This window comes from Urocitellus parryii, chromosome 5, assembly GCF_045843805.1.
Source record: "Urocitellus parryii isolate mUroPar1 chromosome 5, mUroPar1.hap1, whole genome shotgun sequence".
In the NCBI taxonomy this organism is placed as follows: domain Eukaryota; kingdom Metazoa; phylum Chordata; class Mammalia; order Rodentia; family Sciuridae; genus Urocitellus; species Urocitellus parryii.
Genome location: NC_135535.1, coordinates 154,207,674 through 154,234,833, shown reverse-complemented (window position 1 = coordinate 154,234,833; position 27,160 = coordinate 154,207,674). Strand labels below are relative to the sequence as shown.

The window sequence follows — 27,160 nt, the reverse complement described above, 5'->3', positions numbered from 1 at the left end:
TTCCTTCTGTTGAGCCTCTACCAATCCCTGTAGGCCTCCAATCATTTTTCTGCCTACTTAATTCCAATAAACAGTGTCAAGGTTATAGATATGGCAAGCTGAGTCTTAAGCAATGTTTGCATCATCTCTCTCACATAAGAGTGAGATTTCAGATGCTATTAAGGAATGCAGAAGTGTCATTAGGTTAAAGTTAAACAGTCCTGTGCTTTGGTCTCAGATGCATTATGAAGCTCATTTAAGTTATCTAACCTAGGACAGTGAGAGAAAGCATTTGGATTGTTTCCAGTTTTAATTGTCTCAAATACACCAGGATATATAATAGTCACCTAATTTAGAGGATTGTTTGCATTTCAGACTTCCTTCTGGAATAACTTTGTCACCTCAATAACTATGTCCAGTTTATTGTGATGGCCCAGGTCCATTGTTCTCCTTAAATATATTTAAAAATCCCTTGGTAGAGTATTTGAATCAGAAATGTATTATTCTTTAAATCAAGGGAACATTACAAAGGCAGTTAATGTGTTTCTTTTAGATATAGAACAGTAAATCTGAACCTACTTTGATTACATTGGCATTTATCTCCCATTTTGGTTATTCCAGCATGGTGAACATGTTTACAAAGTGCCATGGTTTATTAGATCCACAGAATTAAAGGAAATGATAATCATTTTTCCACAATCTTTTTAAAAATGATCACCACTTAAATGCAAAACAATAACCAAATAAAATTAGAGTTTGGTTTATCCTGCATCCTTTTTCCCAAGTGAAGATTAGCTCAAGGAAATAACAATTCTGTATAATAAGTGCAATAATAGAAATATATAAAGTACAATATGGAGCACACAAAAAAATAGCACTCTATATCTGAAAGGCAGGAATAGTGTTAGGGAAATCATTGCCATCTCGCTGGAGAATTAGTGGGATAATCTAGTTGAGTTTTGAAGAGTAAGTGTAAAGCAAGAAAAAAAATTCTTAGAAGAAAGACAAATATCTCCAAAGTCATGGAAATATGGTCTTACTTTATGTCATGAGAAAGAAATTATGAGTAAGTTGTATTGGAGCAAAATAAGGTTGGCATGATCATTTGAGAATAGGATATGCTCAGTGACTTTATTCTATGATAATCAATGTTATATTGAAGTTTGTGAAACAGGAACATAATAATTAAGATCATGGTATTTTACAAAGAAAAATTTTGGGTGAATTAATGAAAGTAGGACTACTACTGTAGAAGATGAATGGGAGGCTATTTCAATAATTCATGTAAAAGGGATGTTAACTGAAATTAATTAAATGAATATAAAGTTGAAGAAGGGGATTTACATCTAAGAGAGCTTTAAGGAATGGAATGAAAACATTTTGTTGATTTTGAGTAGAAGCTGCATGGATTTGTAGGCTCTTCCACAAGTGGTTAAACATTTATATATGACACATCCTGTGTACCACATATTATTTCAATATTTCAAGTGTTTAATTATATAGATAATTATATGTGTGTGTGTGTGTGTGTGTATACACACACACACACACACCTCTTATATAACTTATTTTAATTGTCATGTCAAAACTTTATTAGGTACATACAGTTGTTATGCCTATTTTTCAGATGAAAAATTGAGGCCCAGAAAATTAAATAAATTATCCAAAATTACTCTGTTAATAAGTGAAATAGATAAGCTTCAAGCATAGGCCATTTACTCCGAAAGTGTTTTAAAGACTTTTTGCTTCTGAAATGTTTCTAAAGAATGTTTTTAATCATTCTGAACCATAATGCTGATCTTCTAGAGGGAGGATTGGATCACATTTGAGTTTCTTACAGCACATTTATGAGTAAATTTCCAAGAGGTAGTTGGATGTATGATAATGAACCCAAACAAGATGTTAAAGCTGAAGCTAGAGATGAACGTTAATAGAAATATAGAGATGTTTAACAAATGATGTACCTTTCCTTGACCCAAATGAGAGTAACAGAGAATGCAGGATAGCTTAATGACATCAAGAGTCTTTTGATCTAGATCCTTTTATAGTGTAAATCAAAGCAAGAATGAGTACTGTATTATTTCATAAACAAATTGAGTTTCATGAGTTGTATATATCTGAAACAATTATTTGACCATTCTTCACTCCATTTGCATTAGTAGCAGATACTAACTTAATTTAAAGAAAGTAAGAATAATAGTCAACTTTTAACTATTATTGAATTGAATTTAAACTCAAGTACTCTCCCTTCTAAATCCACGTGTAAACTCTTGAATGAAAGCTTTGTTGATATTATAAGACAACTGGGAATAATGATTTGTCTTCTCAGCAAAGGTGAATTTTGAACAATAGGTTGAAAAGCATGGAGCTAAGATGCATCCGAAATCTGGACAAAAAGTACAATTGATACTTTTCTTCCCAGGCTGTTGTAAAACCTCATTATTTCAACTCTTGATTGTCTTTTCCATAGAGTACCAAACTTCTTTGTCAGTGCCAAAAAATATGCATTCACAAAGGTTGATCTATAGCTTGTTTGATTCATTACCCATAAAACCTCATCCACCTACAATATTCTAGACTTCTATATTTGATACAAAAGCTTGCCCATAAACCAGAATGGTGGTTGTCCATCACCAACCATTTTTGTTGGACTAATAATCGAAAAGAATAGCATGTTAGTCCCAATACATTTTATCATCACTTGAGCTATATTATCTGTACCAATATTAAGGGAAGCTTTCCTTAAATGCAACAGTATTTTTGACAAGAGTTCTGTAAAAGTAAAAAAAAAAAAAAAAAGAATTTAAATCCTAGTGTGCTAGTATTTGCCTCTTCTATTTAATTCCAATAAATTAACATAATCAGACATAATAATCAGATATATTAAAGAGAACAATAAAGAGACTAAGAGATTCTACATGATTATGAGAAAAATTATTAAATAATAAAATACAAATATAAGTAAGATAGTGCAGAATATGCATTAGTAGATCTATCTCCGAGAATCTTGAAATACAAGAAGCCCCAAAATACTGATGATATGTTCAAGGATATCTTAGGGCTTAAAGATTCATGTGATAACTCAATTTTTTAAAGCTTTTACAACCCAATATTATACATAGTATTCTACTGACAGCAATACCTCAAGTTGCACTGTCTTATGCATGGCTTTGATTTTACCTTCTTATGGGAATGTATGAGGTATATAATCAATTGGCTGACTGAGTACTACTGCTCCTCTACTTGGCAATATTTTTTTTCTTTCCACACCGTGGTCCTATTGGGCTGTGAAATCACCTGTTCTATACTACTAGGTCTAAGTCTTTGCTCCGAATATTTGTACAACTCTGTAAAATAAATGGTCATCTTTTTATGGGTTCCCCAATCAATGTTTCTCTATCATGTAAAAATCACATCTGAAGGCTAAGTTCTTTAAATCCTAAAGGAACTTTCCTTTGTTCCTCAGAGCAATCCTTTTCATTATAACCCTCTCTGGTTTAGTAGTCTCTTTATGTTTTTGGAACAGTATTACAACACTGTGTTGATAGGATTCATATCTATAATTATTGTCTTCATTGAAATAATACATAAGTTTGTTTTAAATCCCAGACTATAAAGATGGAAGTGGATGTGAAAGGGTTGGTCTGGTTCCATAGATGTAATCATTTGGGATTCAAATTGTGAAGTAAGAATGAACTAGTATAGATGAGTACACAGACTACTCATTGATTAAGTAAAGATCTGAGCTGGGAGTTAAATAAGAAGCTGGTATAGTACTGGGTACCTATAATATGAGTACCCATAGTAAGGGATGTATGTTTGAATGCAGATATGATGTGAGGAAAGTAGTGTTAGAGGGAAATAACTGCAGCCTAAATTTTAAGGATAGAATATGGGAAAAATAGCTATGAACTGAAGACATCATTTTCATCGGAACTATTTTGGACTGGGAGTAGAGGAGCAACAATGGGATTTGAGCAGAGGATTTCAACTCTCAGTGGCAAGTAGCAAAACTGCATATCAAAAACTTCAACACAAGATGTTCTGATTATGGTTATGTCAAGGTTTAAAAATTCCATTAACCCTGAATTCTTACCATATTTCCTTCTGTTATCATCTTTTGCTTACTTTTATGAATTTCCTTTTAGTTTTAATATGGTTTCAGCAACTCAAAATTTCACATTTCTACACTTTTTTTCAGATGTATAAGAATGAGCATTCTGTTTACATGACTTATTAAAAAAAAAGAAATTTGGGGCTGAGGTTGTGGCTCGGTGGTAGAGCACTCGCTAGCATGTGCAAGGTCCTGGGTTCCATCCTCAGCACCACATAAAAAATTAACAAATAAAATAAAAGTGTTGCTTTCAACTACAACTAAAAAATAAATATTAAAAAAGGAATCTTTTCCAGAGCCACCTTAGTAGACCTCCCCTACCGAGTTGATCAGATCTGGGTCCCACAAAATACTACAGGCAACTAAAGCAATCAGTTCTACAGGATAATGGACCTGATATATGATCTGTCCTTCAGAGCTGAGTAAACTGTTGCAGGAATTAAATCAGGGATACGTTATCAAGGAAGAATGGGCAAATGGCTATTGGGTGCTCAATTAATAGTATCTGACAAACACAATGTTGTTAAAAATGAACCAAAACAATTTGAATGCATAAACAAAACATATAAGGCAGAAATTATTAAAAATAATCTGGGCCTTGAATCTTGGATCTTAGAAGATGTTCATATTATTTTATATATTGATATTATGGAAAAGGTTTTTAAAGGTAACTAACCTGTTTAATCTTAGAGTCTGGTAATTAGAGTATAATATCTCAAACTTTTTATTTTCATTTTTTATTTGTGTTATGATACACATTCACATGCCAAATACATTTTTTCTAAACAGGCCCATTTCTCTGAACACTATTAAAACAATGTGATTTTAGCTTGGAACTATATTTTAGCTCTACCTCATATTCTCAATTCAGAGAGTATATCAGAATACAAGTGAGTGAAAGGATATAATTAGGGAAATGACCTCAAAGCCATTCTAATTTAGGGATAAACAGTAAATCATTTTTCCATTTCAATATTTGAACTATTATTATTACCATTAAATTACAGCTCTTATGACACATATCACAAGTAATTGAAATGTACCAGTGTGCCAGGACCCCAGGTTAAAATGTTTGATCTAGAGGGCAACTTTCTTTTTTCTTGTGACTTCTGTGTTGTTTTCATTATATTGTGGCATTTCTTGGACCTATGGATGTTGAATGGCAAAATTAAAAAAGAGAAGATAAAACCTCCAGAGTGAGAAACACACACGTGTACATCCCAATAATCAGGCTATTGTGAGGCATTTGACTCTGCAAATTGGGGTCGACTAATATGGAGATTTGCCAGAGATCCAAGTAGTTTTTGATAATAAAAGTAAATCTCTCAAAAATAGGCAATTAGGATGCAATAGGAGAACTAATGTGTAGTCACATTTGGAACATGTTTCTGAAGGACAAGAGGAGCTAGGGACTGCCTTTCAGAGAAACTGAGTGGAGATAATCAATAGAATTCAGTGTTGCAGGTATTTTAAAAAGGTACGTGGCAGGAGGAGGTATTTCCAAACTAAAATGGAAAAGCATTTCAGGGCAAAATATTCAGAGTTAGAATAAGCAGAGTGGGTTGGAAGATCTCAGTCAGAGCTAAATAGTCTCAATTGAAAGAGAACATTTTCAAGAAATCCAAAACATTTTCTTTTGTTCAGAAAGTAACAGTACAAGATGGTTAGAAGAACAGGGCTTTGACATAAAACAAATTTGAGATTCATTCCAGATTTACCTCTTACTGCCTGTATTTCCTTGGCCAACACACTGAAATTCTGAGTCATAGTACTTAGACACTTTAGCTGATAAATGGGACAAATAATATCTACCTCACAAGGCTCTTATTAAGATTATAGATAGTATCTTAAAGCATGGCTTTGACACAAGTTCGCCAAATGGGAGCCATTATTACAAGTTCATCTCTGCCTCTCCATTGTTTTTTTTTTTTTTTTAAAGGAATGCCATTGTTGTTTTTCAACACCTTGATAATCATTGTAATACTAGTGAACCCACAGTGAACCATATAATCCATTGTGCTACACACCTAATCTAGATTTTCACATTCTGTCCTCAGGACAATCCTATAGCATAGATCTTGTTGGTTTTTCATTTCACAGATGAAAACACTGAGACTAAGAGAGAAAAAGAATGTGTTTGGATTTATGTAGTCTTTCTCCAGAGCCCATGTGCTTAGTCTCTGAGCTCTGCTTCATTCCTCCTCCTCCCTACACACACCTACACACAAAGTCATTCTCCTCCTCTAGCCCCATGGGCTATATTCTTTGAATTTACACAAGGAGCACAGTGATTAAAAACCACACAGTCTCCATGCTTCTTCTGCCTGCTGAATTCCAGCACCTGGGGATTAGTTGACATGCCTACTGCTTTGGGGTTGAGACTGCTGCCAATAAAGTTTCTCATTTTGCAAGCAGCTGGAAGGGCAACACCCAGATGCTCCGAAATGTGTTTGAACCTCATCCCCTCGACTAGGAGACAGCTGTGCTTATCTATAGAAAGACTCTGGAAGATTGTTTTGTGTTTTATAAGACACTCTAGGCAGGCTGAAAGAGATTTCTGATTTGAAAAGAGACTAAATTCCGGAGCAGAACTTTTAAGTATTTCCCCATTGTGGACAATTTTCCAACCTCTGATATTTCCAAAGATACAAAGATTTTTGTCTGAAATAAATAGAAGACTGTCATTTTAAAGACACTTTAATTGTTTTCCTCAAGGTACATTTTTTTTTTTTTTATAGCTGACATATTCCATGCCTCACATCTGAGATAACAGCCGTATTGCTCCAGGCTTCTCTGGAATAATTTCCAAAGCCCTGTTCTGTCTTGTTACCTGTTGCCCTTTCCTTTCAGGGTGTTGCATGAAGCAATAACGGTATGAGTTAATGCTGCTGCTTTTTATCCTAGATTTAAACAATTGTCAGTATATATAATGGTAATTTCTATAGATCATAACAGGCTTGTGGCTGGGCTAATGCTCAGATTTACCAGTCAAATGAAACTATAGGAAAAACTGACAGTACAAATGTACAGAAGAACCCCTAAAACTGGTACCTTTATCACAGATTTTATTGTTGTACTTGTAAAAATAATTCATATTTTCAGTATAGCTCTTACTATATTGCTATTATAGAAATCAGTTTTTAATTCAGTAAATAGAGGCCAGTGATATAGTTTATGGGGTCATATTACATTAATCTTCAAAGACTCTAAAAAAGCTTGGTCATAAAGGAAGTTTTAAACATGTGGTAGAATTTAAGATGCATTTCAGAAAACAGAGAAAGTGATATTTTACTTAAAATCAGAAAACCACATTCTGTATGTAAATGTATCTGTAAAATGCATATGTACTTAGGTATATAATTAATAATTTATAGTTAATTTATATACTCCTGTTATTCCAATACTCCCTATTTTCCCCAACAAAATATCAAAAATTTTTCTAGCGAAGCAAAGACATATTTGACAGCATCTTAAGGATCATAAATACGTGAAAGATTGCAGAGCCAAACAAATCAATTACTCTTAATATAAAACTGGTGTTGTAGGTAAGGAAGATAGCGATTTGATTTTGTGTAAACATTTTTCTTTGAATGATACCATAGACATATAAACTTTATTTTCCAAACATATTTTTATAATTACACTAATGAAAAAGTAAGGTATCACAGGACACTAGGAATGAAACCATAATATTGAAAATGAAAAGACATGTATGGGCCAAGTAAAAGTTACATTTTAATAGTTATGTTTACTTTTACTCTCAGATCATTTCTCTAGACCAGATGTTTTCTGTACTGATTTTCAGCTAGGGTTATGCAATGAGAAACAAATGGCAGACTCTTGACAAGCAGTCATCCACTTTTGCTATTTATCTGTTATTATGATTTTATCTTCTCTATCTCCTCCAGCACTAGATATTGTAAACACATAGTGATGATAATGAGGTGTTGGTTGCTTGTCATCCTGAATTTTGCTTCGTAAATCTTTCATTTCATCTATAATTAATTTCTCATATTAAATTCCATTTTTATATACTCTTGAGTAGCTTCTGGTTTTTGCAATGGAAATATCATTTGATCAAGGATATTTTTATTTAATTGTAGAAGCCATAAACTTTCTGGTATATGAAGCTTGGTGTTTTGGTCAGCTATTGCATCACTGTGACTGAAAAGCCTGACAAGAACAATTAGAGGAAGAAAAGTTGTTTTGGCTCATAGTTTTAGAGGTTTGGTCCACAGTTGGCCAACCCATAGCTTTGGGCCCAAGGTGGGAGAGAACATCATGGTGGAAAGGCGTATCAGAGAATAACAGCTCAGGACATGACAACCAAGAAGTAAGAGAGAGCTGGGTCTGGTTCACCATGGATAACATATAAATCCCAAAGTCATGATCCCAGTAACTCACCTCTTCTAGCCATATCCCATCTGCCTACAGTTACCACCCAGTTAGTCCATATTTGTGGATTAATGCACTGATTGGGTTGTACCTCTCATAATCTAATTATTTCCTGAAAACTGTTGCATTGTTTCACAAATGAGCTTTTGCAGGACACCTCATAACTAAACCACAATGCTTGGTTATGAAATATCTGGAAAATGTTGGTAGTTTCATGGAAAAAAATATAAGAGAATAATTGAAATCATGACTTAAAATATTTTGTATATGGTTTTTACATTTATAGTTCTGTAAATTTTATTTAAAAAATACAATAATATATACATGATTTATTTGCATGCCAAATGTCTATAGTATCACATGTCAAATAATCAAAAAGGATGAAAAATAAGCATTGTCAGTGTGTACATGGATCTTAGTGAATTTTCATTAGAGGAAGTACAGATTACAAAAAAATAGAACGTATTCTAGTCTAGGTACAATTCTTTCTTGAGAAAGTGACATTAAAGCAATAGTATGGTGCTGGCATAAAGGCAAACAGGCAGGAATATAATAGAAAGTCCAGAAGAGACAAAACATATATGGACAATTTAATTTTCACAACAATTTAAATATGATTAACAAACAAGTAATGCATTTTGACCAAATAGTACTTAAACAATTGGATATTTTTCAGAAAAAAAAACATATTTTACTCCTTTAGCAAAAATCAAAGATGGGCATAATATTAAATGGAAATTTGAAATGTCAAATATCTATAAGAAAAGGTAAAAGAAAACTTTGGCTACCTTGTGGTAGCCAAATAATTTAGATAGAGAAAAACAACTCTTTAGCCATAAAAGAAAAAAATATATAATTTGGATTCCTCAAATTTGCAAACTTGTTTTATGAAAACTAAGAAAATGAATATAAAAAGCAAAAACTAGGTGAAAATATTTTCAACTCATTTATCTGACAGAGAACTTATAGTTAGAATATATAGAGGTCTAAAACTGAATAAAATAATAGCTACTGAAAGGCTAAGTATTTAACAGACACTTCACTAAAGAACATATGTGCAAGTTCAATAACTATCCTGAGATACCCTTAACATCATTAGGCAACAGGAAAAAAGCAACATAAAAGTAGCGTGACATTTCATTCTCTAGTCATTAGAATTTCTAAAATGTAAAGATTCAAAATATCATTTATGACTCAGTATATGGAATAACCATAAAGCTTTTACATTGATGATAAATTTAAAATGGTAAAATAACATGGTCAATGGTTTGCTAATTTCTTACACAGTTCAGTATACACTTACAATATAACATAGCTTTACTTCTAGGCACTTCCCCAAGACAAATGAAAGCATATGTTATGAAACAGTCATCCAAAAATATCCACAGCATGTTTATTCACAACAGCAAAAGTCTGTCAACAAACCAAATGTCAGTCAACAAGTTAAAGAATTAACAAAACATGGCATATGCATAAAATGTAATACTTGTCAGCAATACATAAAATGAACTACTGGTACACATAGCACATGGGTGAAACTTACAGATACAATTCTGGGTCAAAGAAAATAAGACACCAAAAATTGCATACTATAGAATTTAATTTATATGCAACTCTACAAAAGGTTGGTCTTATCTGTACTGACAGAGAACAGATCCATTGTTGCCTGATAATGGATTTTATTTAAGAATGAGAATTAGTTGAGCTGGGGATGTAGGTGAGTGGTAGGTACTTATCATGAGTATGCTTCCCTGGATTCAATACCAGTATTGCCACTAAAATAAAATAAAATAAAAAATAAGAACTAATCGGTTTTGTAGGTGAAATTAGAAATAATAAAACCAGAACTACAACCTTAACTATCAAATTGTTTAGTATATGTATTATATATTTAACATATATATGCAATATATTATATATTTATTAATATATAATCTCTGTATGATACAGATATATGTGATAAAAGGGAAAACTTATTTAAATAAAAATAGGAGTAAGATTTCTTGAGGAGTGTGGATAGTAGTATCAGGGTATAGATAATCATTCAAAAATTCTGATTGTGTCTCAAGATACAGTTTCAATGACATATAAATATTCGGAATGTTGGGGGAGGGAGGATCAGGGATTTCAATGGAGTTGGCCAGATTCCATGCGTATGTGATTTTGTTGGGATGAACCCAGCTACTATGTATAACTATAATGCTCTAATAAAAAAATATTCTGATAAAAAAGCCAGTAAAAAGAATAAAGATAAATTAAGAAAGGGAATTATTAATTGTGCAATGTTTCTGAGCAGTCAGATAAAAAAAAAAGAATATGGAGTACAATTAGAAGTATATGTTGTAGAAAAAAAAGAGATAACTCTAATTTTGTAGAAATGGATAAAAATTAGTTACATAGGTTCATGAAATTTCACTATGCTGTTTCTATTTTGTTTGTTATTATTGTTATATTGCATATTTTATATTTATATTAGGCAAAATACTTGCATGAGAATATAATGTGGCAGAAGTTTTATGAGAGTGGAAATTTTTTTGAGAGTATTGATTTTATTTCCTGCATTTAAGAGACATTTTGGATTTTTTTTTACATTTATGTATATTTTTTAATTTTTTTATTCTAATTTGTTATATATGTCAGCAGAATGCATTACATTTCATATTACACATATACAGCACAATTTTTTATAATTCTCTGGTTGTATACAAAGTATATTTTATTTACACCATTTGTGCCTTCACCTATATACTTAGGGTAATGCTGTCCATATCTTTCCACCATCTTTTTTACCCGCATGTCTTAATAGCTGCCATTCTGACTGGAGTGAGATAAAAGTCTTAGAGTAATTTTGATTTGCATTTCTCTTATTGCTAGAGATGTTGAACATCTTTTCATATATTTGTTGATTGGATTGTTTATCTTCTTCTGAGAAGTGTCTGCTCAGTTCCTTGGCCCATTTATTGATTGGGCTATTTGGTTTTTTATATTTAGCTTTTTGAGTTCTTTAAAATCACAAAGACATTCCTCATAGAAATAGAAAAAGCAATCATGAAATTCATCTGGAAAAATAAGTGACCTAGAATTGCTAAAGCAATCATTAGCAAGAAGAGTAAAGGAGGTGGCATCACTATACCAGACCTTAAAATATACTATAGAGCAACAGTAGCAAAAGCAGCATAGTATTGGCACCAAAATATACTAGAAGATCTATGGTACAGAATAGAGCACACAGAAACTAATCCACATAATTACAGTTATCTTATATTAGACAAAAGCGCCAAAAAACATACATTGGAGAAAAGATAGCCTCTTCAACAAATGGTGCTGGGAAAACTGGAAATTCACATGCAACAAAAATGAAATTAAACTCCTGTCTCTCACCAAGCACAAAACTCAACTCAAAGTGAATCAAGGACTTAAGAATTAAACCAGAGACACTGCACCTATTAGAAGAAAAAGTAGGTACAAACCTTTATCATGTGGGATTAGTTCCCAACTTCCTTAATAATACTCCTATAGTGCAAGAATTAAGATCAAGAATCAATAAATGGGATGGATTCAAACTAAAAAGCTTCTTCTCAGCAAACAAAAAAGAAAAAAAAAAAGAAAAAAAAAACAGGTGAGCCTACATCTTGGGAGCAAATTTTTACCACTTGTACATCAGAGACTAATCTCTAGGGTATATAAAGAGAATGGAAATTTAAAATAGTGTTTGTGTGAATTGTGTTCAAGAATTGACTAAAATAGTGGGCTAAAAGTGTGGCCCAGTGATAGAGCACATGTTTAGCATGAGCAAAGTGTGATCTCTGGTTTTTATTCCCAGAACCAAAAAATAAACCAAAACAAAGAAAGAAATCTCTTCAGGATTTTGGCTTTCAATTTATCCAAAAATCTATTTATTTGCCCAATGAGAGTATTATTGTAAAAGTGGTAGAGTATCACGTAGGAGTCAGTTTTAGGCCATTGAGAATTCTATTCTCAAAGACATGTATCATAGAAAGATAAGTGAGCTAAGAAATGTCGAGCATTATTGATAAATTAAAATAATGGGCAAATCAAGATCAAAAGATGCTGAAAATAGTAGAGATGTGGAAAGATTTGTGGACTGGAAGTCCCACATGGATTTAAAAGTGATGCCCTTTAGCCTTTTTAGCATTATGCTAGGCCTAGTTTTACTTGCCTATAGTCATAAAAGACATGAGCATAGGATCAAGGAAGGAGACCAGTGCTTTCTCATTCTTAGCTCACAGTTCTGGCTGCTTCATTAAGATGTCATAGAGCATCTTCATAGATGGCAGACCTCAGTGTCCTGACTGATGGTGGAGACAAAAGGAATCAAAGGGTAAAACATGGATTTTGACAGAATTTCATCAAATCCATCCACTCCTTCCACTTGGGAAAAAATATACTAACTTTTCTGAATCTGTGTATCTAGGACTGTAATTATTACAACAATTAGTTCTTTAGAGAAGCATTTTTCTGTAAGTAAACACAGTTTACTTAACTTAAATATAGATTGGTTGGTAATTCATAGCTATTTATAATAGGCTATTTCAAATAAAATTTTAAAACATTCTGAGTAGCCACTGGAATTGGCATTATTGTTACTGGCACTCCAAGCCAGAGGCCTTGCTGGAATTCCCAGTCTATATTCAAGGACAGCATTTGGTCACCGGCCTGCATCAGAAATAAGAGAAAACAATTTTAAAAAGGAAAAATAAATTTAATCATTGTTTTGTCAAAACTGGGAAAGCATCTATTCTGGATATCTCTGCCCATCCTTCAGGAATGTTTATAATTAATGGGAACAAAATCCTGGAAATACACATGTCGATTTAGCCAGGCCAAGCTAGCTGGTATATTACAATTCTAGTTTTTCAAATTTTACTGGTGCCTGCAAAGGTTCTGGGATTAGTTCCTCAGTTGCTATTCTCGGCATTAGAAAAACTCAGTTGCAGCAAAACAATTTACTAGGAAACTGGGGAGATTGGGGCTTTAATTTTAAAGGGGCTCAGTCACATTATGTTTATAACTGTCTTCTTTTAAGGTGATATAAAATGTTTTGGCCTTAGACTATCTGCTTTGGAAAAAAATTAACTTTGAAAATGCTTTTGACAGGACAAGATTACAACTGAATAAATGTCATATTTCATTTCACATCTGGCCCTCTCAGTAGTACTAATTTTTTTAGTTATTCCACACATTGATTTTTCCCTTTCAACTAAGGTTGTCCTTTTCTGTTGTGTTCTAATGGAGAATTTGGTGAAGGAAAGATTTACTGAGTGAATCATAACAGGGGCCCATTGAAATAATTCTGTGTATTCAAAGAATGGGTGACTTCCTCCATTTAATTATAAGCTTGACAATTTCAATTTGAAGATGACTCCATTTTGGCTAGCTTTAACAATGCCTCTTATTTGATGTGCCTATTAAGCCTATTAAGCCAGCATGGCTGTTAGCATTTCAGATGTATATGAAAAGGGTGAATCCTTTTCATACAGGCTATTCTTCAAAAAATCTGTTTAGAAACAAAAGAATGTGTTAAATGAGTATTGAGATAAAAAATTTCCTAACTCCTATTTTTCACCACGCACAAAACTCAACTCAAAGTGGATCAAAGTCCTAGGAATTAAACCAGAGACCCTTTGCCTAATAGAAGAAAAGGTAGGCCCAAATCTCCATCATGTTGAATTAGGTCCTGACTTCCTGAATAAGACTCCTATAGTGCAAGAAATGAAATCAAGAATCAACAAAAGTGATGGAATCAAACTGAAAAGCTTCTTCTCAGCAAAAGAAACAATCAGTGAGGTGAAGAGAGAACTTACAGAATGGGAGCAAATTTTTACCATGCACACATCAGATAGAACTCTAATCTCTAAGACATATAAATAAAAGTATTAACACCAAAAATATTAACACCAATCAATAAATGTGCCAAGAAACTGAACAGACACTTCTAAGAAGATGATATATAATCAGTCAACAAATACATGAAAAAATGTTCAGCATCTCTAGCAATTAGAGAAATGCAAATCAAAACTACTCTAAGATTTCATCTCACTCCAGTCAGAATGGCAGCTATTAAGAATACAAACAACAATAAGTGTTAGCAAGGACATGGGGAAAGAGGCACACTCATACATTGCTGGTGGGAGTGCAAATTGGTGCAGCCGATATGGAAAGCAGTATGGAGATTCCTTGGAAAGCTGGGAATAGAACCACCATTTGACCTAGCTATCCCACTCCTCAGTCTATACACAAAGAACTTAAAAACTTCATACTACAGTGCCATAGCCACATCAATGTTTATAGCAGCACAATTCACAATAGCAAAATTGTGGAACCAACCTAGATGCCCTTCAGTAGATAAATGGATAAAGAAAATGTGGTGTATATATACACAATGGAATATTAGTCAGCAATAAAAGAGAGTAAAATCATGGCATTTGCAGGTAAATGGATGAAGTTGGAGAATATTATACTAAGTGAAGTAAGCCAATCCAAAGAAACAAATGTTAAATGTTTTCTCTGATATGAGGATGCTGATCCATAATTGGGATGGGGGGGGGAGCATGGGAGGAATGGAGGAACTTTATATAGGGTAAAGGGGAGGGTGAGGGAGGGAGGAGATGGGGATAGGAAAGAGAGTGGAATGAGATAGACATCATTACACTAAGTACATGTATGAAGACACAAATTGTGTGACTCTTCTTTGTGTACAACCAGATACATGAAAAATCATGCATATTTGTATAATATGAATTGAAATGCATTCTGCTGTCATAAATAATGAATTAGAATAAATAAAAAATAAAATCTTCAAAACTAGAAAACAAATGATACATTCAGAGTAGTTCATAAAAATATGTTAAATTAGTTTATGTACTTTTGCTAAGAAATGTATTTAACATTTTCTGTTGTATATAAACAACATTACATAAATATAGAGATGTAAATGGTATATATAAACTAGAAAGACTACAAATATCTTGAAATCTTTTTAGAGTCATTTCATGCTGTTTATTTACCTGCCAACATATATACTTATGCTCTTTTCCATGACCTATGCTAATCTCTTTCCAAATGGTTTAATTGAGCATGTTAAAACTAAGCAAAAGTGAAAAAGATACCCATAGTTAGGGGATTAAAATCCTGATTTTTGTTGCAAAACCAAGGCAAACAAATTGATTTGATTTGATTTGATTTGACAGTCAACAAAAGATCTGATTAATTAATCAGGGCTGTGTTTATACTGATACATTTTTCAGATTAAATAAATGTTATACATTTTTTTGCCCTAGAAGGTATAATTTGTTTATGGTTTTTCTTTGCTTTATTGATTTATGGATTGATATCCATACTTTAAATTTTAAAGTTTAAAAGTCTTAATCTAGATGTCTTTAAATGAATCCAGGTATAAGGATGAATGACTGAATATTTCTATTTGATATTCCAAAAATGTGCTACTTGGAAATTAATATTGAGCAAACATTTTCACACTAATGTCTTAACTAAATAAATAACTTGGCAAGTAAGATACCCTCATTGTTCCTAGTACCAATATGCATTACAAAATTAAGATAAACTTTCTTAAAAATAGAGTTAATGGTTTGTCAACTTTAAAATTTTAGACATTTTACTAATGTTAGAATTATTTCTCCAGCTACTCAATATATGAAAATAGTCACATATTGGAAGTGGCATGTCACTGAGAAGGAAGGGTTTTGAAATGAGTGAAAACACTAGGTGGGACAAGAGTGTTTTTGTTCAAATTTCAGCTCTACCATTTAATAAGCTGTATTACCTTGACGTGTTTACCAGTTCTTTCAGTGCCTTTATTCTCTCCTCTGAAAAAAAAATGAAGATAATGGTAGTCATTTATGGGTCACTATTCATTAATATCTAACAGCATACAGTAGACAGTAGCAATTATTATAAACTCATATTATGCCTGGAACCAAAGTCCACACATTTGCCTGTCAGGTATTGCTTCTATGAGGATGAAATGGCTACTAGGGTCCTTTGAGTTCAGGTGAACATTGGGACTCACAAAAATATCATAGGCTACACATGGTACAAGTTTGTCAAAATAGCTATAGGACAGGAAATATACTTTCCAAGTAGGTTGTAATTTTCTCTCAGCAGGAGCCCCAGCAGAAATAATTAGCATGGCAGTTTGCACAGGCATTGGGCAACTGTGCTTTCCCCAGGTGACAGACCAGGTGCAAGGATGTAAGATCTGCATCAATGGAAGCATGGTTCATTTAAACTTAGAATTCTCATACTAGGTCAGGTCTGATAAAAAAATATTACTTCCTGAATATGATGAGTTAGAATAGTATTATATGACATTCTGGTATTTTGACATGATACAGGTGAGAAATGTATAAAATCAAAAGAAGGAATATCTAGCATATCTTTATGAATATTTCTCTTGCTGTCAATAATTACAATAGAATTTTGACAAGGGTTTTTTAGCAGACATCAACTTAACTAGTTGTCAAGAACATGTGTTGTAGGTAATTAATATGGTCTTTTGTAAAAAGATCCAGATTTTTTTTCTATACTAGTTACATGGACATAATGTTGACATCTTCTGAGGAAAAAAAAAAGATAGCTTTTATGATAAAGAGTTACTGATATATTTCCAAGTAGGAGCAAGTCTTTTATTTGAAAACATCTTTAAAACTGGTCAAATTTGTACTGTAGTTTAACTGAAACCATATAATATATACACAAAGCACAGAAGAGACACTGTAATTAAAGAAAGTTCAGATTGAAATAAGAAGGTAATATTAAATAAGACTCTACTGAGATGGGAATTATTTGGATGCTTTGGAAAATATAGCTCACAATTAGAATCAGTGAATTTATTAAACCTAGTTACTTATTATTCATCTAAATATAATAAAAAACCTGTCAATTTATGTTTGTGCATATACAATATGCAAAACTAGTAGACTATTGGGCTAAATTATTTTGAAACCACATCAGTTTTCTGAGCATAAGCATAAATCACCAGCATAAGTGATATTGGTGGCATCTATAGATATTTACTTTGTAAATGGTAGATTTGATTTAATCCAGAAAAGAAGCCCTTAATTTAGGTCACATTAGTCTTTGAAAAACTATTAGAACTCTTCCTTTTTGGAAGGATGGGAAGGGAGCTACTATATGTGAGAACATGCAAATGTTTACATGTATCAGTATGATATCTGAGGGATTTCGAAGATGTTACTGTTCCCATTGATACCTCCATCAAAAATACTTCATCTAGATCAGGGGAGAGTGCCACTAGATTTGGGGAAAAAGAGCTTCCTCTACAGTAAACACTTCAAGTTATATTTGCCTGAAAAAATTTTCAATTAATGTAAGTGATTTGCAATAAATAGAGATTTTGTGGATCTGAGTTTTACAATCTCTTGGTTTTCTCTACCAGATCTTTGGAATAAATAATACTCTTGTCTTTCACAGGTACATTTGTAAAGTTTAGAAAATTTTGTTCAATAAGTTGAACACAGATCCCAATGCAGTACATTACCTCACTCAAATTTTGCTTTGTCTTTTCACAGAGGGTTCTACTGAATCCTCCCCTTTAAAGGGTTTTTCATGAAAGTACACCTGGATAAAAAGATTTACAATAATTTTCCACTGACATTAAATTGTGCATTGTTATTCTCTAGGGGTAGGCCATAAACACTGCTTAGGCATTGAACAAAATTTCCTGTCATTAGCTAGGGTTATCTTTGTCTATTGCTTGTATGGCCTGAGATTTGGGTAATAGCTGGGAGTTATACATCCTAGCACATGGAGTTCTTAGACCTCAAATATCTTCATAAATTGTTGTACAAGCTTTCCTCAAAAATAACAGTATTTGTTGAGCAATTGTCCTAATTTATCTGCAAAACTACTCTTCATGCACACCCAGAGGGATAATTTTTCCTGTGGTTTTTTTGACTCATGCAGAGAATAAGATTTTACTATAGCCATTTAGGATTTTAAAATCTAAAGATTTGTCAGAGGCCAGCATAAGAGATCTCAATTGCACAGATAGGCATTATCTGATTAAGCAAGGAAAGAAGACAAGCTGGTTTCCAGATTGTGAGGCATGGATTATATTTAGATTAGACTGCTCATCTATAGATATCACTTTCATGGAAAAATAAAAAGGAGATGAAATAAATAATCTATATATGATAAGATTACAGGATCAAAAGAAAAAGAAAAGAATGTTAGTTTTAAGCAGGGGGGATCCAAAGCTATGGAGTGACAGGAATTTCCCAGAACCTGCTTTTGTGAAAGACTGTATGGTGGTACAGAACCCTCAGGATAAACCCAATACTTTCATATATGAGGGATGAGATGACCGTGGACCTTTAGAAAAATTTGCTTTTTTCCTAATGGTGGGATTGGAAACCACCTCCAAGCTCCAGGAGGTTTTTAATGAAAATTAATCATTAAAGAGCAGATTTTTAGCTTGCAATCTGTCAGCAGAGTAATTTAGTAACTAAGCATGTGTTAGTCAGCTTTGCATTACTGTGATGAAAATACCCCATAAGAACACTTGAGAGGAGGAAAAGTTTACATGGGTTCATGATTTCAGGGTTCAGCCCTGGTCGGCCAACTCCACTGTTTCAGGACTGAGATGAGGCAGAACATCATCAAAGAAGGGCTCAGTGAAGGAAATCTGCTTAGCTCCTGACAGACAGGATGCGGAGAGAGAGCAGGAAGAGTCAGAGACAAAATATATAATCCCCAAGGCATCCCACCCCCAATGACCCACTTGCTGTAGCTGTATCCCACTTCCCATATTTCTATTCAAATTATCCATCTATCAAAAGGATTAATCCACTGATTATTTTACAGCTCTCATAATCCATTCATTTTACCTCCTGCTTTAATGCAGAAGAAGCTTTTAGAGGACACCTGATATCCAAACCATAACAGTGTGTTATTCTGGTCACAATCCTATGATTCTTATAGTTAAATACAGATTCAGAAGCTCTAAGTGTGCTCCAAAATACATATGAGTACTTGATGAAATTCTGTTTAATGTTTGTAAAACATGTGACATTTTCCTGCCACATGCACAGATTTTACATTTCTGGCTTCAGGAAGTAAAATGATGTACTGATGAATCGTTGCCAAATACTACACCTTTCAAATTATATGTATGTTTTTGGTTTTACCTTTTCAAAGATTTCAGCCTTGGCGTATAATGGAACTAATTAAATTTTCTTCCCAGGAAGCAGCCAGCTAGACCAGTGCCCCAGGCACATAACCTCAGCTTACAGCTTTTCTTCCCTCATTTATTCTGTATGTGAGATGAGACTCCTCTAACAGCAAAGGTAGAGTACTCAGGCCAGGCAGCTTCTGATGGATTTTAGTAACTACAGAGCCAGTGTTTGAATCTCAACCCTGACAGCACACATCACAAAGGGGTGACAGTGGAGGCTCATCTTTCTGTGAGTTGGCTGTGGATGACAATCTGCCAAACTAAAATAATGGAAAAGGCATTGGTAGTATAAAAATGAATCAATTTGACTTAGCTCTAAGGTATTTTGCAAGATTCTAGGAACATCACTTCATTTTTTCCTGAGATTATTTTTATGAACAACCCAGACAAATATAACAAAAAAAGGATCATGTGAATAAAAGTTTTATTTAGTAATCTCATTAATGCATCTTCATATGAAGCAAAGAAAAACATATTTAATAGCAATAGACTCTTTAGCAGTGACTGTACTCATTTCCTTACATATATTATTATACCTTTAATAAACATACTTTTCCTATTTCATGACTAAAGAAACTATAATAAAATGATTAAACAGTTTCTCCAAGTTACCAAAAGGAAGATCTGGAATTTAAGCTTTATTTGACTGCAAAGCATTGGCTCTTTTTATGTTAACAGACTGCATAATAGAATAACAGTTCTAGGTTTTAAAAAAAAAGAGATGCTTTTAGACAGAATTATTTATTTTATTTTTTTGCAGTGATAGGAAATGTTCATGCAAGAGAGTGGTAGATGTGCATGTTAAAACATGCTTGTGGGCATGGGATTTATCTTAAATTATAATACCTGAGAAGAATTTCCTGTTGTTATTCATATTAAATTATATAAAACGTGGATTTTATTGAAGATAGTCCTGTTTTGCAGAAAGGGCTCAGTATCACCCCCTGGAAATAGGCAAATATGTTTCAAAGAAAGCAGTGATGGTATAACATTAAGGTATTATATGGATTTGAGTACTGAAGAATTTATATGGTTTCACTGAAAACCAAGAGAAATAAATGAATCTAAGTTGTTGTCTTATGGGGTAACATAAGGATATATTTATGTAGCAGATAAATAGTAAACTATCAAAAACAATAGAATAGTATGATGTAAGCAATTACATATAGATATATAAAATAAGGATTAACTCATTCATTTCTGGAGTAAAAGCAAAGTGGTTCTTTTCAACTTCTACATTATTAAATCTCTTTAAATTCCTAATTACATTTTTGAACAAGACATCTTTCTTCATTTTTTTCCCCTCCAGTTGGACAGTGTCACCTCCCTGATCCAAGCAGCCAAAAATTTAATGAATGCTGTAGTGCAAACAGTGAAAATGTCTTATATCGCCTCAACCAAGATCATCCGAATCCAGAGTCCTGCTGGGCCCCGGCACCCTGTAGTGATGTGGAGAATGAAGGCTCCAGCAAAAAAACCCTTGATTAAAAGAGAGAAACCAGAAGAAACGTATGCAGCCATCAGACGAGGCTCCGCAAGGAAAAAAATCCATCTAGTGCAAGTCATGAGTGAATTTAGAGGAAGACAAATCTACTGAAAGCACTATTCTGCACGGGTGCCCACATTAGGAAGTCTGAACTAACCGCACTGCTTTATTTTACACTTGATTAGTTCTGTAATTTCACTAAGTTTCAGAGTTTAACTCACAAATAACATAAAAAAAAACATCGAAACTAAAACAACATAAACAACATATATTTGGGGTCATGTCACTGTTATAGTTGGCACATAATGGTTAATCATCCTATGCTGGTCCAGTGAATGAAGCCTTTAGGTGTTACTCAGCCTGTCCCATCTATTCATTACCAAATGAACACAGGTGACAAATGAGTCTTGTTTATCTGTAATAGTTCAAGTACCTTCACTCTTTTCATTGTGAAATTCAAATACTGACATTAACTCAATTTAGTTTCAATGGAAACAAAAGACTTTATAAAATATTTTGTCAGTTAATCTCCATACTTTCTTTATCTGACCTAACCTGATGGGAATGCGTGACTTCTTTGATAGGAAAAACTTTCAATCTCTACATATTTGTTTCTATTGTCAACTGATTAGTCTAACGTCTATCATTAGCTAATCAAATTGAGCAGTGAAGTTACTGGATTTTGGAGGCCAGCCTTGGTTATTAACAAAATGCTTTATTAATATTATAAAGATTACCGTGACCTTTGATGCCAGGTATATAGCTTTTAGGATTCCATTGTGTTCAATAGTTCTGCACTTTTGATTACTGGGGCCTTTGGAACAAATATGTAGAAGAGCTATCACCTGTTGGGTAACTGAGATACTGAACTACGTTCCAGAGTAAGTTATGATAACAGAAGTATGCAGAATTCTGCATGACTCTAAAATTCCATTTCTATCTGCTTGCAATTGTAATTAAAAAGAAAGGCCAGTTTGAAAAACCTTTTGGCATTGAGTAAAATATAACTCAGTGAATTGTACCATTGAACTATGAAACAGAGTTAATGGCAATGAAGCTGGAGTGATCTTAATAGCATTCTTTTAAATAAAAGTCATTGGGGGTCATTTTATAAGTTCAATAACTGTGCTCATTCAGAGTTGAGTTCACAATGGACATCCTAATAGCCTAGTATTTACTCTATCTTTCTCCTTTTCCTATTGGATTTTCAGTGAGCTCCTTGTAGAAATTAAGCCTCATCTTTGTCTCACCCATGGGGTTTCCATTCATAGGATTTTTAAAATATTAATTCCATATTCTATTTTATCATAACAACATTATAAATTTAATTTATCACGTGTAAAACATTGTTATTGACGAGCAGTTTCAACCACCATATCCCTTTAGATTGATGAAAAAAATATAATTTTTTTCATATAACACCAATTGATGTTAGGAGCACCAATTTGGGTAAATGGAGTCACTAAACATAAGAAAGCATATAGTTCAAGAGCAGGTTATATATGGTAAATTGAGCAAAATGGTATGGGAAAAGAAGGATATAATTAATAGTCTGGCATTAATTATGAGTGAAATGTTCCCTTTCCTTAATTATAATGAATCATTTAATTTTTCAAAGTGCTGAATTGCCTGGGCTCTATGTGCATACTTTTTAGGAATTAAAGACAATTAACTCCTTTCTGCCTTGCACCGCATTCTTGCCACAATATTTATTCTGACCAAAGTCAAACACCTAAGAAAGAAGGCAGTGAAGAAAAAAAATTAAAAATTCAGGTGGCTCTATTTTGCAGAACTATCCAGACAAGTAAGGCAAATGGGGTTTCTTTTGTTGAAATGCTCCCATTGTATTCTTCTGCAAGTGTTGAGCACCTATATCACATCCTTCTATCAGGTTCAAGTGTGAACTTATTATTTAGCTGAGAAATGAATTTTCTTTGAAATTCATCAAACATCTAGCTCTTTATCTTAGCTCCTAAAGCCACATGCACACAATTTGGAAGAGTTTCATTTAGAAAATCTAATATTCATTTGGCCCTATATGTTGTCTTTCCACATGTTAGAATTTAGAATGCAGTATTGGGACACCAATTACCAAATAACTTTTATCTCTTGAAATAAAAGTGACATTTTACCCAACATTATATGTGAACAAGTCTTTCTCTATAATATAGGTAGGTTTCCAGCAGCTTAGCTCCAAGAAAACAACTGTGATTAAACAAAACAATAAAATTTTTAGCTCTGCAAAAGTCCCAGGAGTAAATCTGCAGTATTAATCAAAGGGGCAGTAAAAACAAGATGCATAAAGCTGGGAAATATATCTGTCCACGTGAGCAAATTCCTGCAGTAGACAGAATTTCAAAATTTTATTTAAACCTGTGATAATACATATGTGTATACCAAAAAGCAAAACAAAACAAAACAAAAAAAAACCTAGTAGTAGATCTGTGTATTATAAAGCATAGGTAAATAAATACGTTCAATAAGCACATTTTTATTGGACTTATTTGTATGTAGGCCTTTCTTCTGCAGAGGAATACTGGAAATTTCTTAATTAGAGTGATAATACGGAGGCCCATTATGAATCTTTGAAATCATATATATCATCAAGATTGGTATCTCCTCTGATAATATACTTACTTGATCTTACTAATTAGAACACACCCTTCTCTTCTGTTGAAATTGATTTATGTTCATTTGCATAGGAAAAAAATAAGAGGAAAGAGAAATTTTATGCCACCCACAAGGACCATTCCATTCCTGGTGAGCCACCTGCATCACTGCCAAATGTTAGACCAGCATCAAAATAACTTGGAAAATATCCATGAAATCAAATCCATTAAAGATGATTCTTCTAATTATAAAAACTAGAAGGTTTTCACCAAATATAAAAGGTGAAAAATATAAATCCCTATCACAAATTAAAAATTATTAAGATTAAAATGTTTTTACCCTAATGAATTTCTGGATAGTTCTTGAATGAGTCAGAGGTGCGCGGGGAGAACCTCAAACATCAAATTTCTATGCAAATCTCTGAATTATTACTTTCTGTTTGTCTTTGATATGAGTGCAACCTACAATGTGTTAGAAAATATGATGTAAAATACCAGCTACTTGGGAACCTGAGCAGGAGGATTGCAATTTGGAGATCAGCCTGGACAACTTAGCAAAACACTTCTTCAAAAGAAAAAGTAAAAAGGGCTAAGGATGTAGCTCAGTGGTATCACACATGACTAGGATGCATGAGGCTGTAGGTTTAATTCCCAGTACCAACCCCCTGTCCCAAATTTATATATATAATTTTTCCTTCATATCCATCACAGTGCCTTTTGACCTTTGGAAATCTTTTAGGATCAATAATATATATGTTCCCCATAATCTCTTTTGTACAGCAATAAGGACTCCATGCCTACAGAGAGGACTATTCTTGCAATCCTAGATTATTAAAAAGAGTTTTGGAAAAGGTCAGTTTTTCAGTCCTACTGTGGTAAGTTAGTTAAAATTGTGAGTATTTTTGAATTAAATATTTGTGAATTAAATGCCCAACTTGGGCCTTCAAACTTAATAATGCTCCTCAAATTCAATAATGAGTGACTAAAAAGACGGGCTGGGGTCTTCAATGTCTTCCTAAATCTTCACTTTTTGGGTGACCTCATTTCTTATTTAAGCATCTATAAATTGACAAATATGTTCTGTAGAATTTCAGTTAAATTTATACAAGTTTTTATTTCCAGCAGAATTATTCCTTTACTCTTTCTAAACATTCTTTTTGGTGTCAAATACGTACTTTAATGCTAGGGATCATGGTTCCCATGGATACGGATTCCTGTACAGTAGCCAAATGAATGGAATGAGATCTAAGACCTTTCCTGGTGTTATCTACCATTCTCTAGTGAACTTCCTGCAGAATTGCCAGCCTGCTTCAGTATTGTCATAAGTTATTGTCTAGGTTAGAAAGACAGGTGCCAAAATATCAATTTCGATGAAAACTGTACTTTCTTTTATCAGCTTGTCTTTAGCCAAAACAGCTCACCTATGGTATATTTAGGAATCAGCTATATATTTTGTGTTTCTAAGGTCCAAAATATTTGTTTCGCCTATCAAAAAGTTTAGGGGCACACACTTAAAAACTTGCATGTTACTTTTTAAGTAAACTAGGAAAATTTCTACAAGCTATGATGTTATTTTTTTTTCTATGTTCAAATATCAGGAAACAATATTTATCTAAAGGAAAACTCCCCCCTTTTTTTTCTTTGCTTCTTTTCCCATACCATTAGGATATGTTCAGTGTTAGTATTTTGCCTGTAACTCCCCAAATACACAAGGAAGGCCTAATGACAAAAGCATCGCATATGAAGTATTTTGAAAGTGTTCATTTTGGCCCTTTGGATTAAATTAGGGAAAAAAAAAACATGGATGCTATTAAAACTAGGTGTATTTAATTGAACTTTTCCTAATCAAGGATATTGGCACTATCTGAGATATCTAAAAGAGAAAAAGATTAAAATTTTTAAAATATATTTCTTCCCATTTTTAATCAATTTCCATGAATATAAGAACATAGTTTCTATTTATTTTTTTATTGATTGTTCAAAACATTACAAAGCTCTTGACATATCATATTTCATACATTAGATTCAAGTGGGTTATGAACTCCCATTTTTACCCCGTATACAGATTGCAGACTCACATCGGTTACACATCCACATTTTTACATAATGCCATATTAGTAACTGTTGTATTCTGCTACCTTTCCTATCCTCTACTATCCCCCCTTCCCTCCCCTCCCATCTTCTCTCTCTACCCCATCTACTGTAATTCATTTCTCTCCTTGTTTTTTTTTTCCCATTCCCCTCACAACCTCTTATATGTAATTTTGTATAACAATGAGGGTCTCCTTCCATTTCCATGCAATTTCCCTTTTCTCTCCCTTTCCCTCCCACCTCATGTCTCTGTTTAATGTTAATCTTTTCCTCCTGCTCTTCCTCCCTGCTCTGTTCTTAGTGTAGTTTCTATTTAAAGCAAAATAAAGAATTTTAGTTATTTTGCATGTGAATACCTCCCCAGTAGACTATGTAAAATCTATCCCTGAACACTTGGAAAGAAGGTAATTAATACTCCCTGAGACAACTGCCTCCAAATGGAACCCAACTTGATCTTAAGTCTGTAGGCAATGGATGGTCTGTGGGGCTGACACTTGCATATCATCCCCAGATGAGATCATTCATGGCTGCCTTATAGCATCCAGAAGCTCTCACTGATTAGTGGGAACAAAATACATGGATTTACTTTCAACATGAGCATGTCAAGTGGGATTGAAAAGGAAAAATGATAGAGCATTTCTATTGAAATGGATAAGAAAGTGCCAAAGGTAGAGGAGGGAATGAGAGGGATACTTTCAGAAGCAGATATCATTTATAGAGAGATGGGTGAAGAGTTTTTGGTTCTATGAAGATTAGGCAGACTTACCTTGAGGAGGATTTTCTGGGTAGGACTGGAGACTTGTCCTCGTGTTTTGGTGGTTAGGTAAAGTACTGTAAGAGGCAAAAGAATGAACTGCAAGAATTTTGAGGTTGATTTAGTAAAATGATTCATAAGTTGAAAAGCAAATATTCAGTCATTCTTCAGGCCAGTGATGGGTGAAATTTTTAGGATATACCAGATATCAAAACAAATAATGATCTTTGTCTTCATGTGCCAAATCTGTTAAATTCTGATCATCATTTAATACTTTGAATAATTTTATAAAATAGACATTATTGTTTCTATTCCACAGCTAAGGAAACTGAGGACTGAACACAATAAGAATCTTGTTCAAAGTCTTACTGGCTCTAAAATTGTACTTTTTACTCCCCATATTCTGAAATTTTAGCTGCTTTACCATCCAAACTTCTTAGAAAATGAGATTGAGTTTTCTAGTTCATAATGAGATACACACTTCAATACATCCCTA

General features: G+C 33.3%; 1 protein-coding gene across 1 annotated transcript in view; it reads left to right on the top strand.

Moving 5' to 3' along the window:
* Ctnna3 (catenin alpha 3) overlaps positions 1-25,939 on the top strand; it is a 1,674,700-nt gene extending 1,648,761 nt beyond the window's left edge. Inside the window, exon 18 of the mRNA XM_026394645.2 lies at positions 21,034-25,939. Coding sequence (XP_026250430.2) covers positions 21,034-21,321 — 288 coding nt within the window. The 3' untranslated portion in view covers positions 21,322-25,939. The remainder of the gene's footprint in view (positions 1-21,033) is intronic.
* The last annotated feature ends 1,221 nt before the right edge of the window (positions 25,940-27,160 follow it).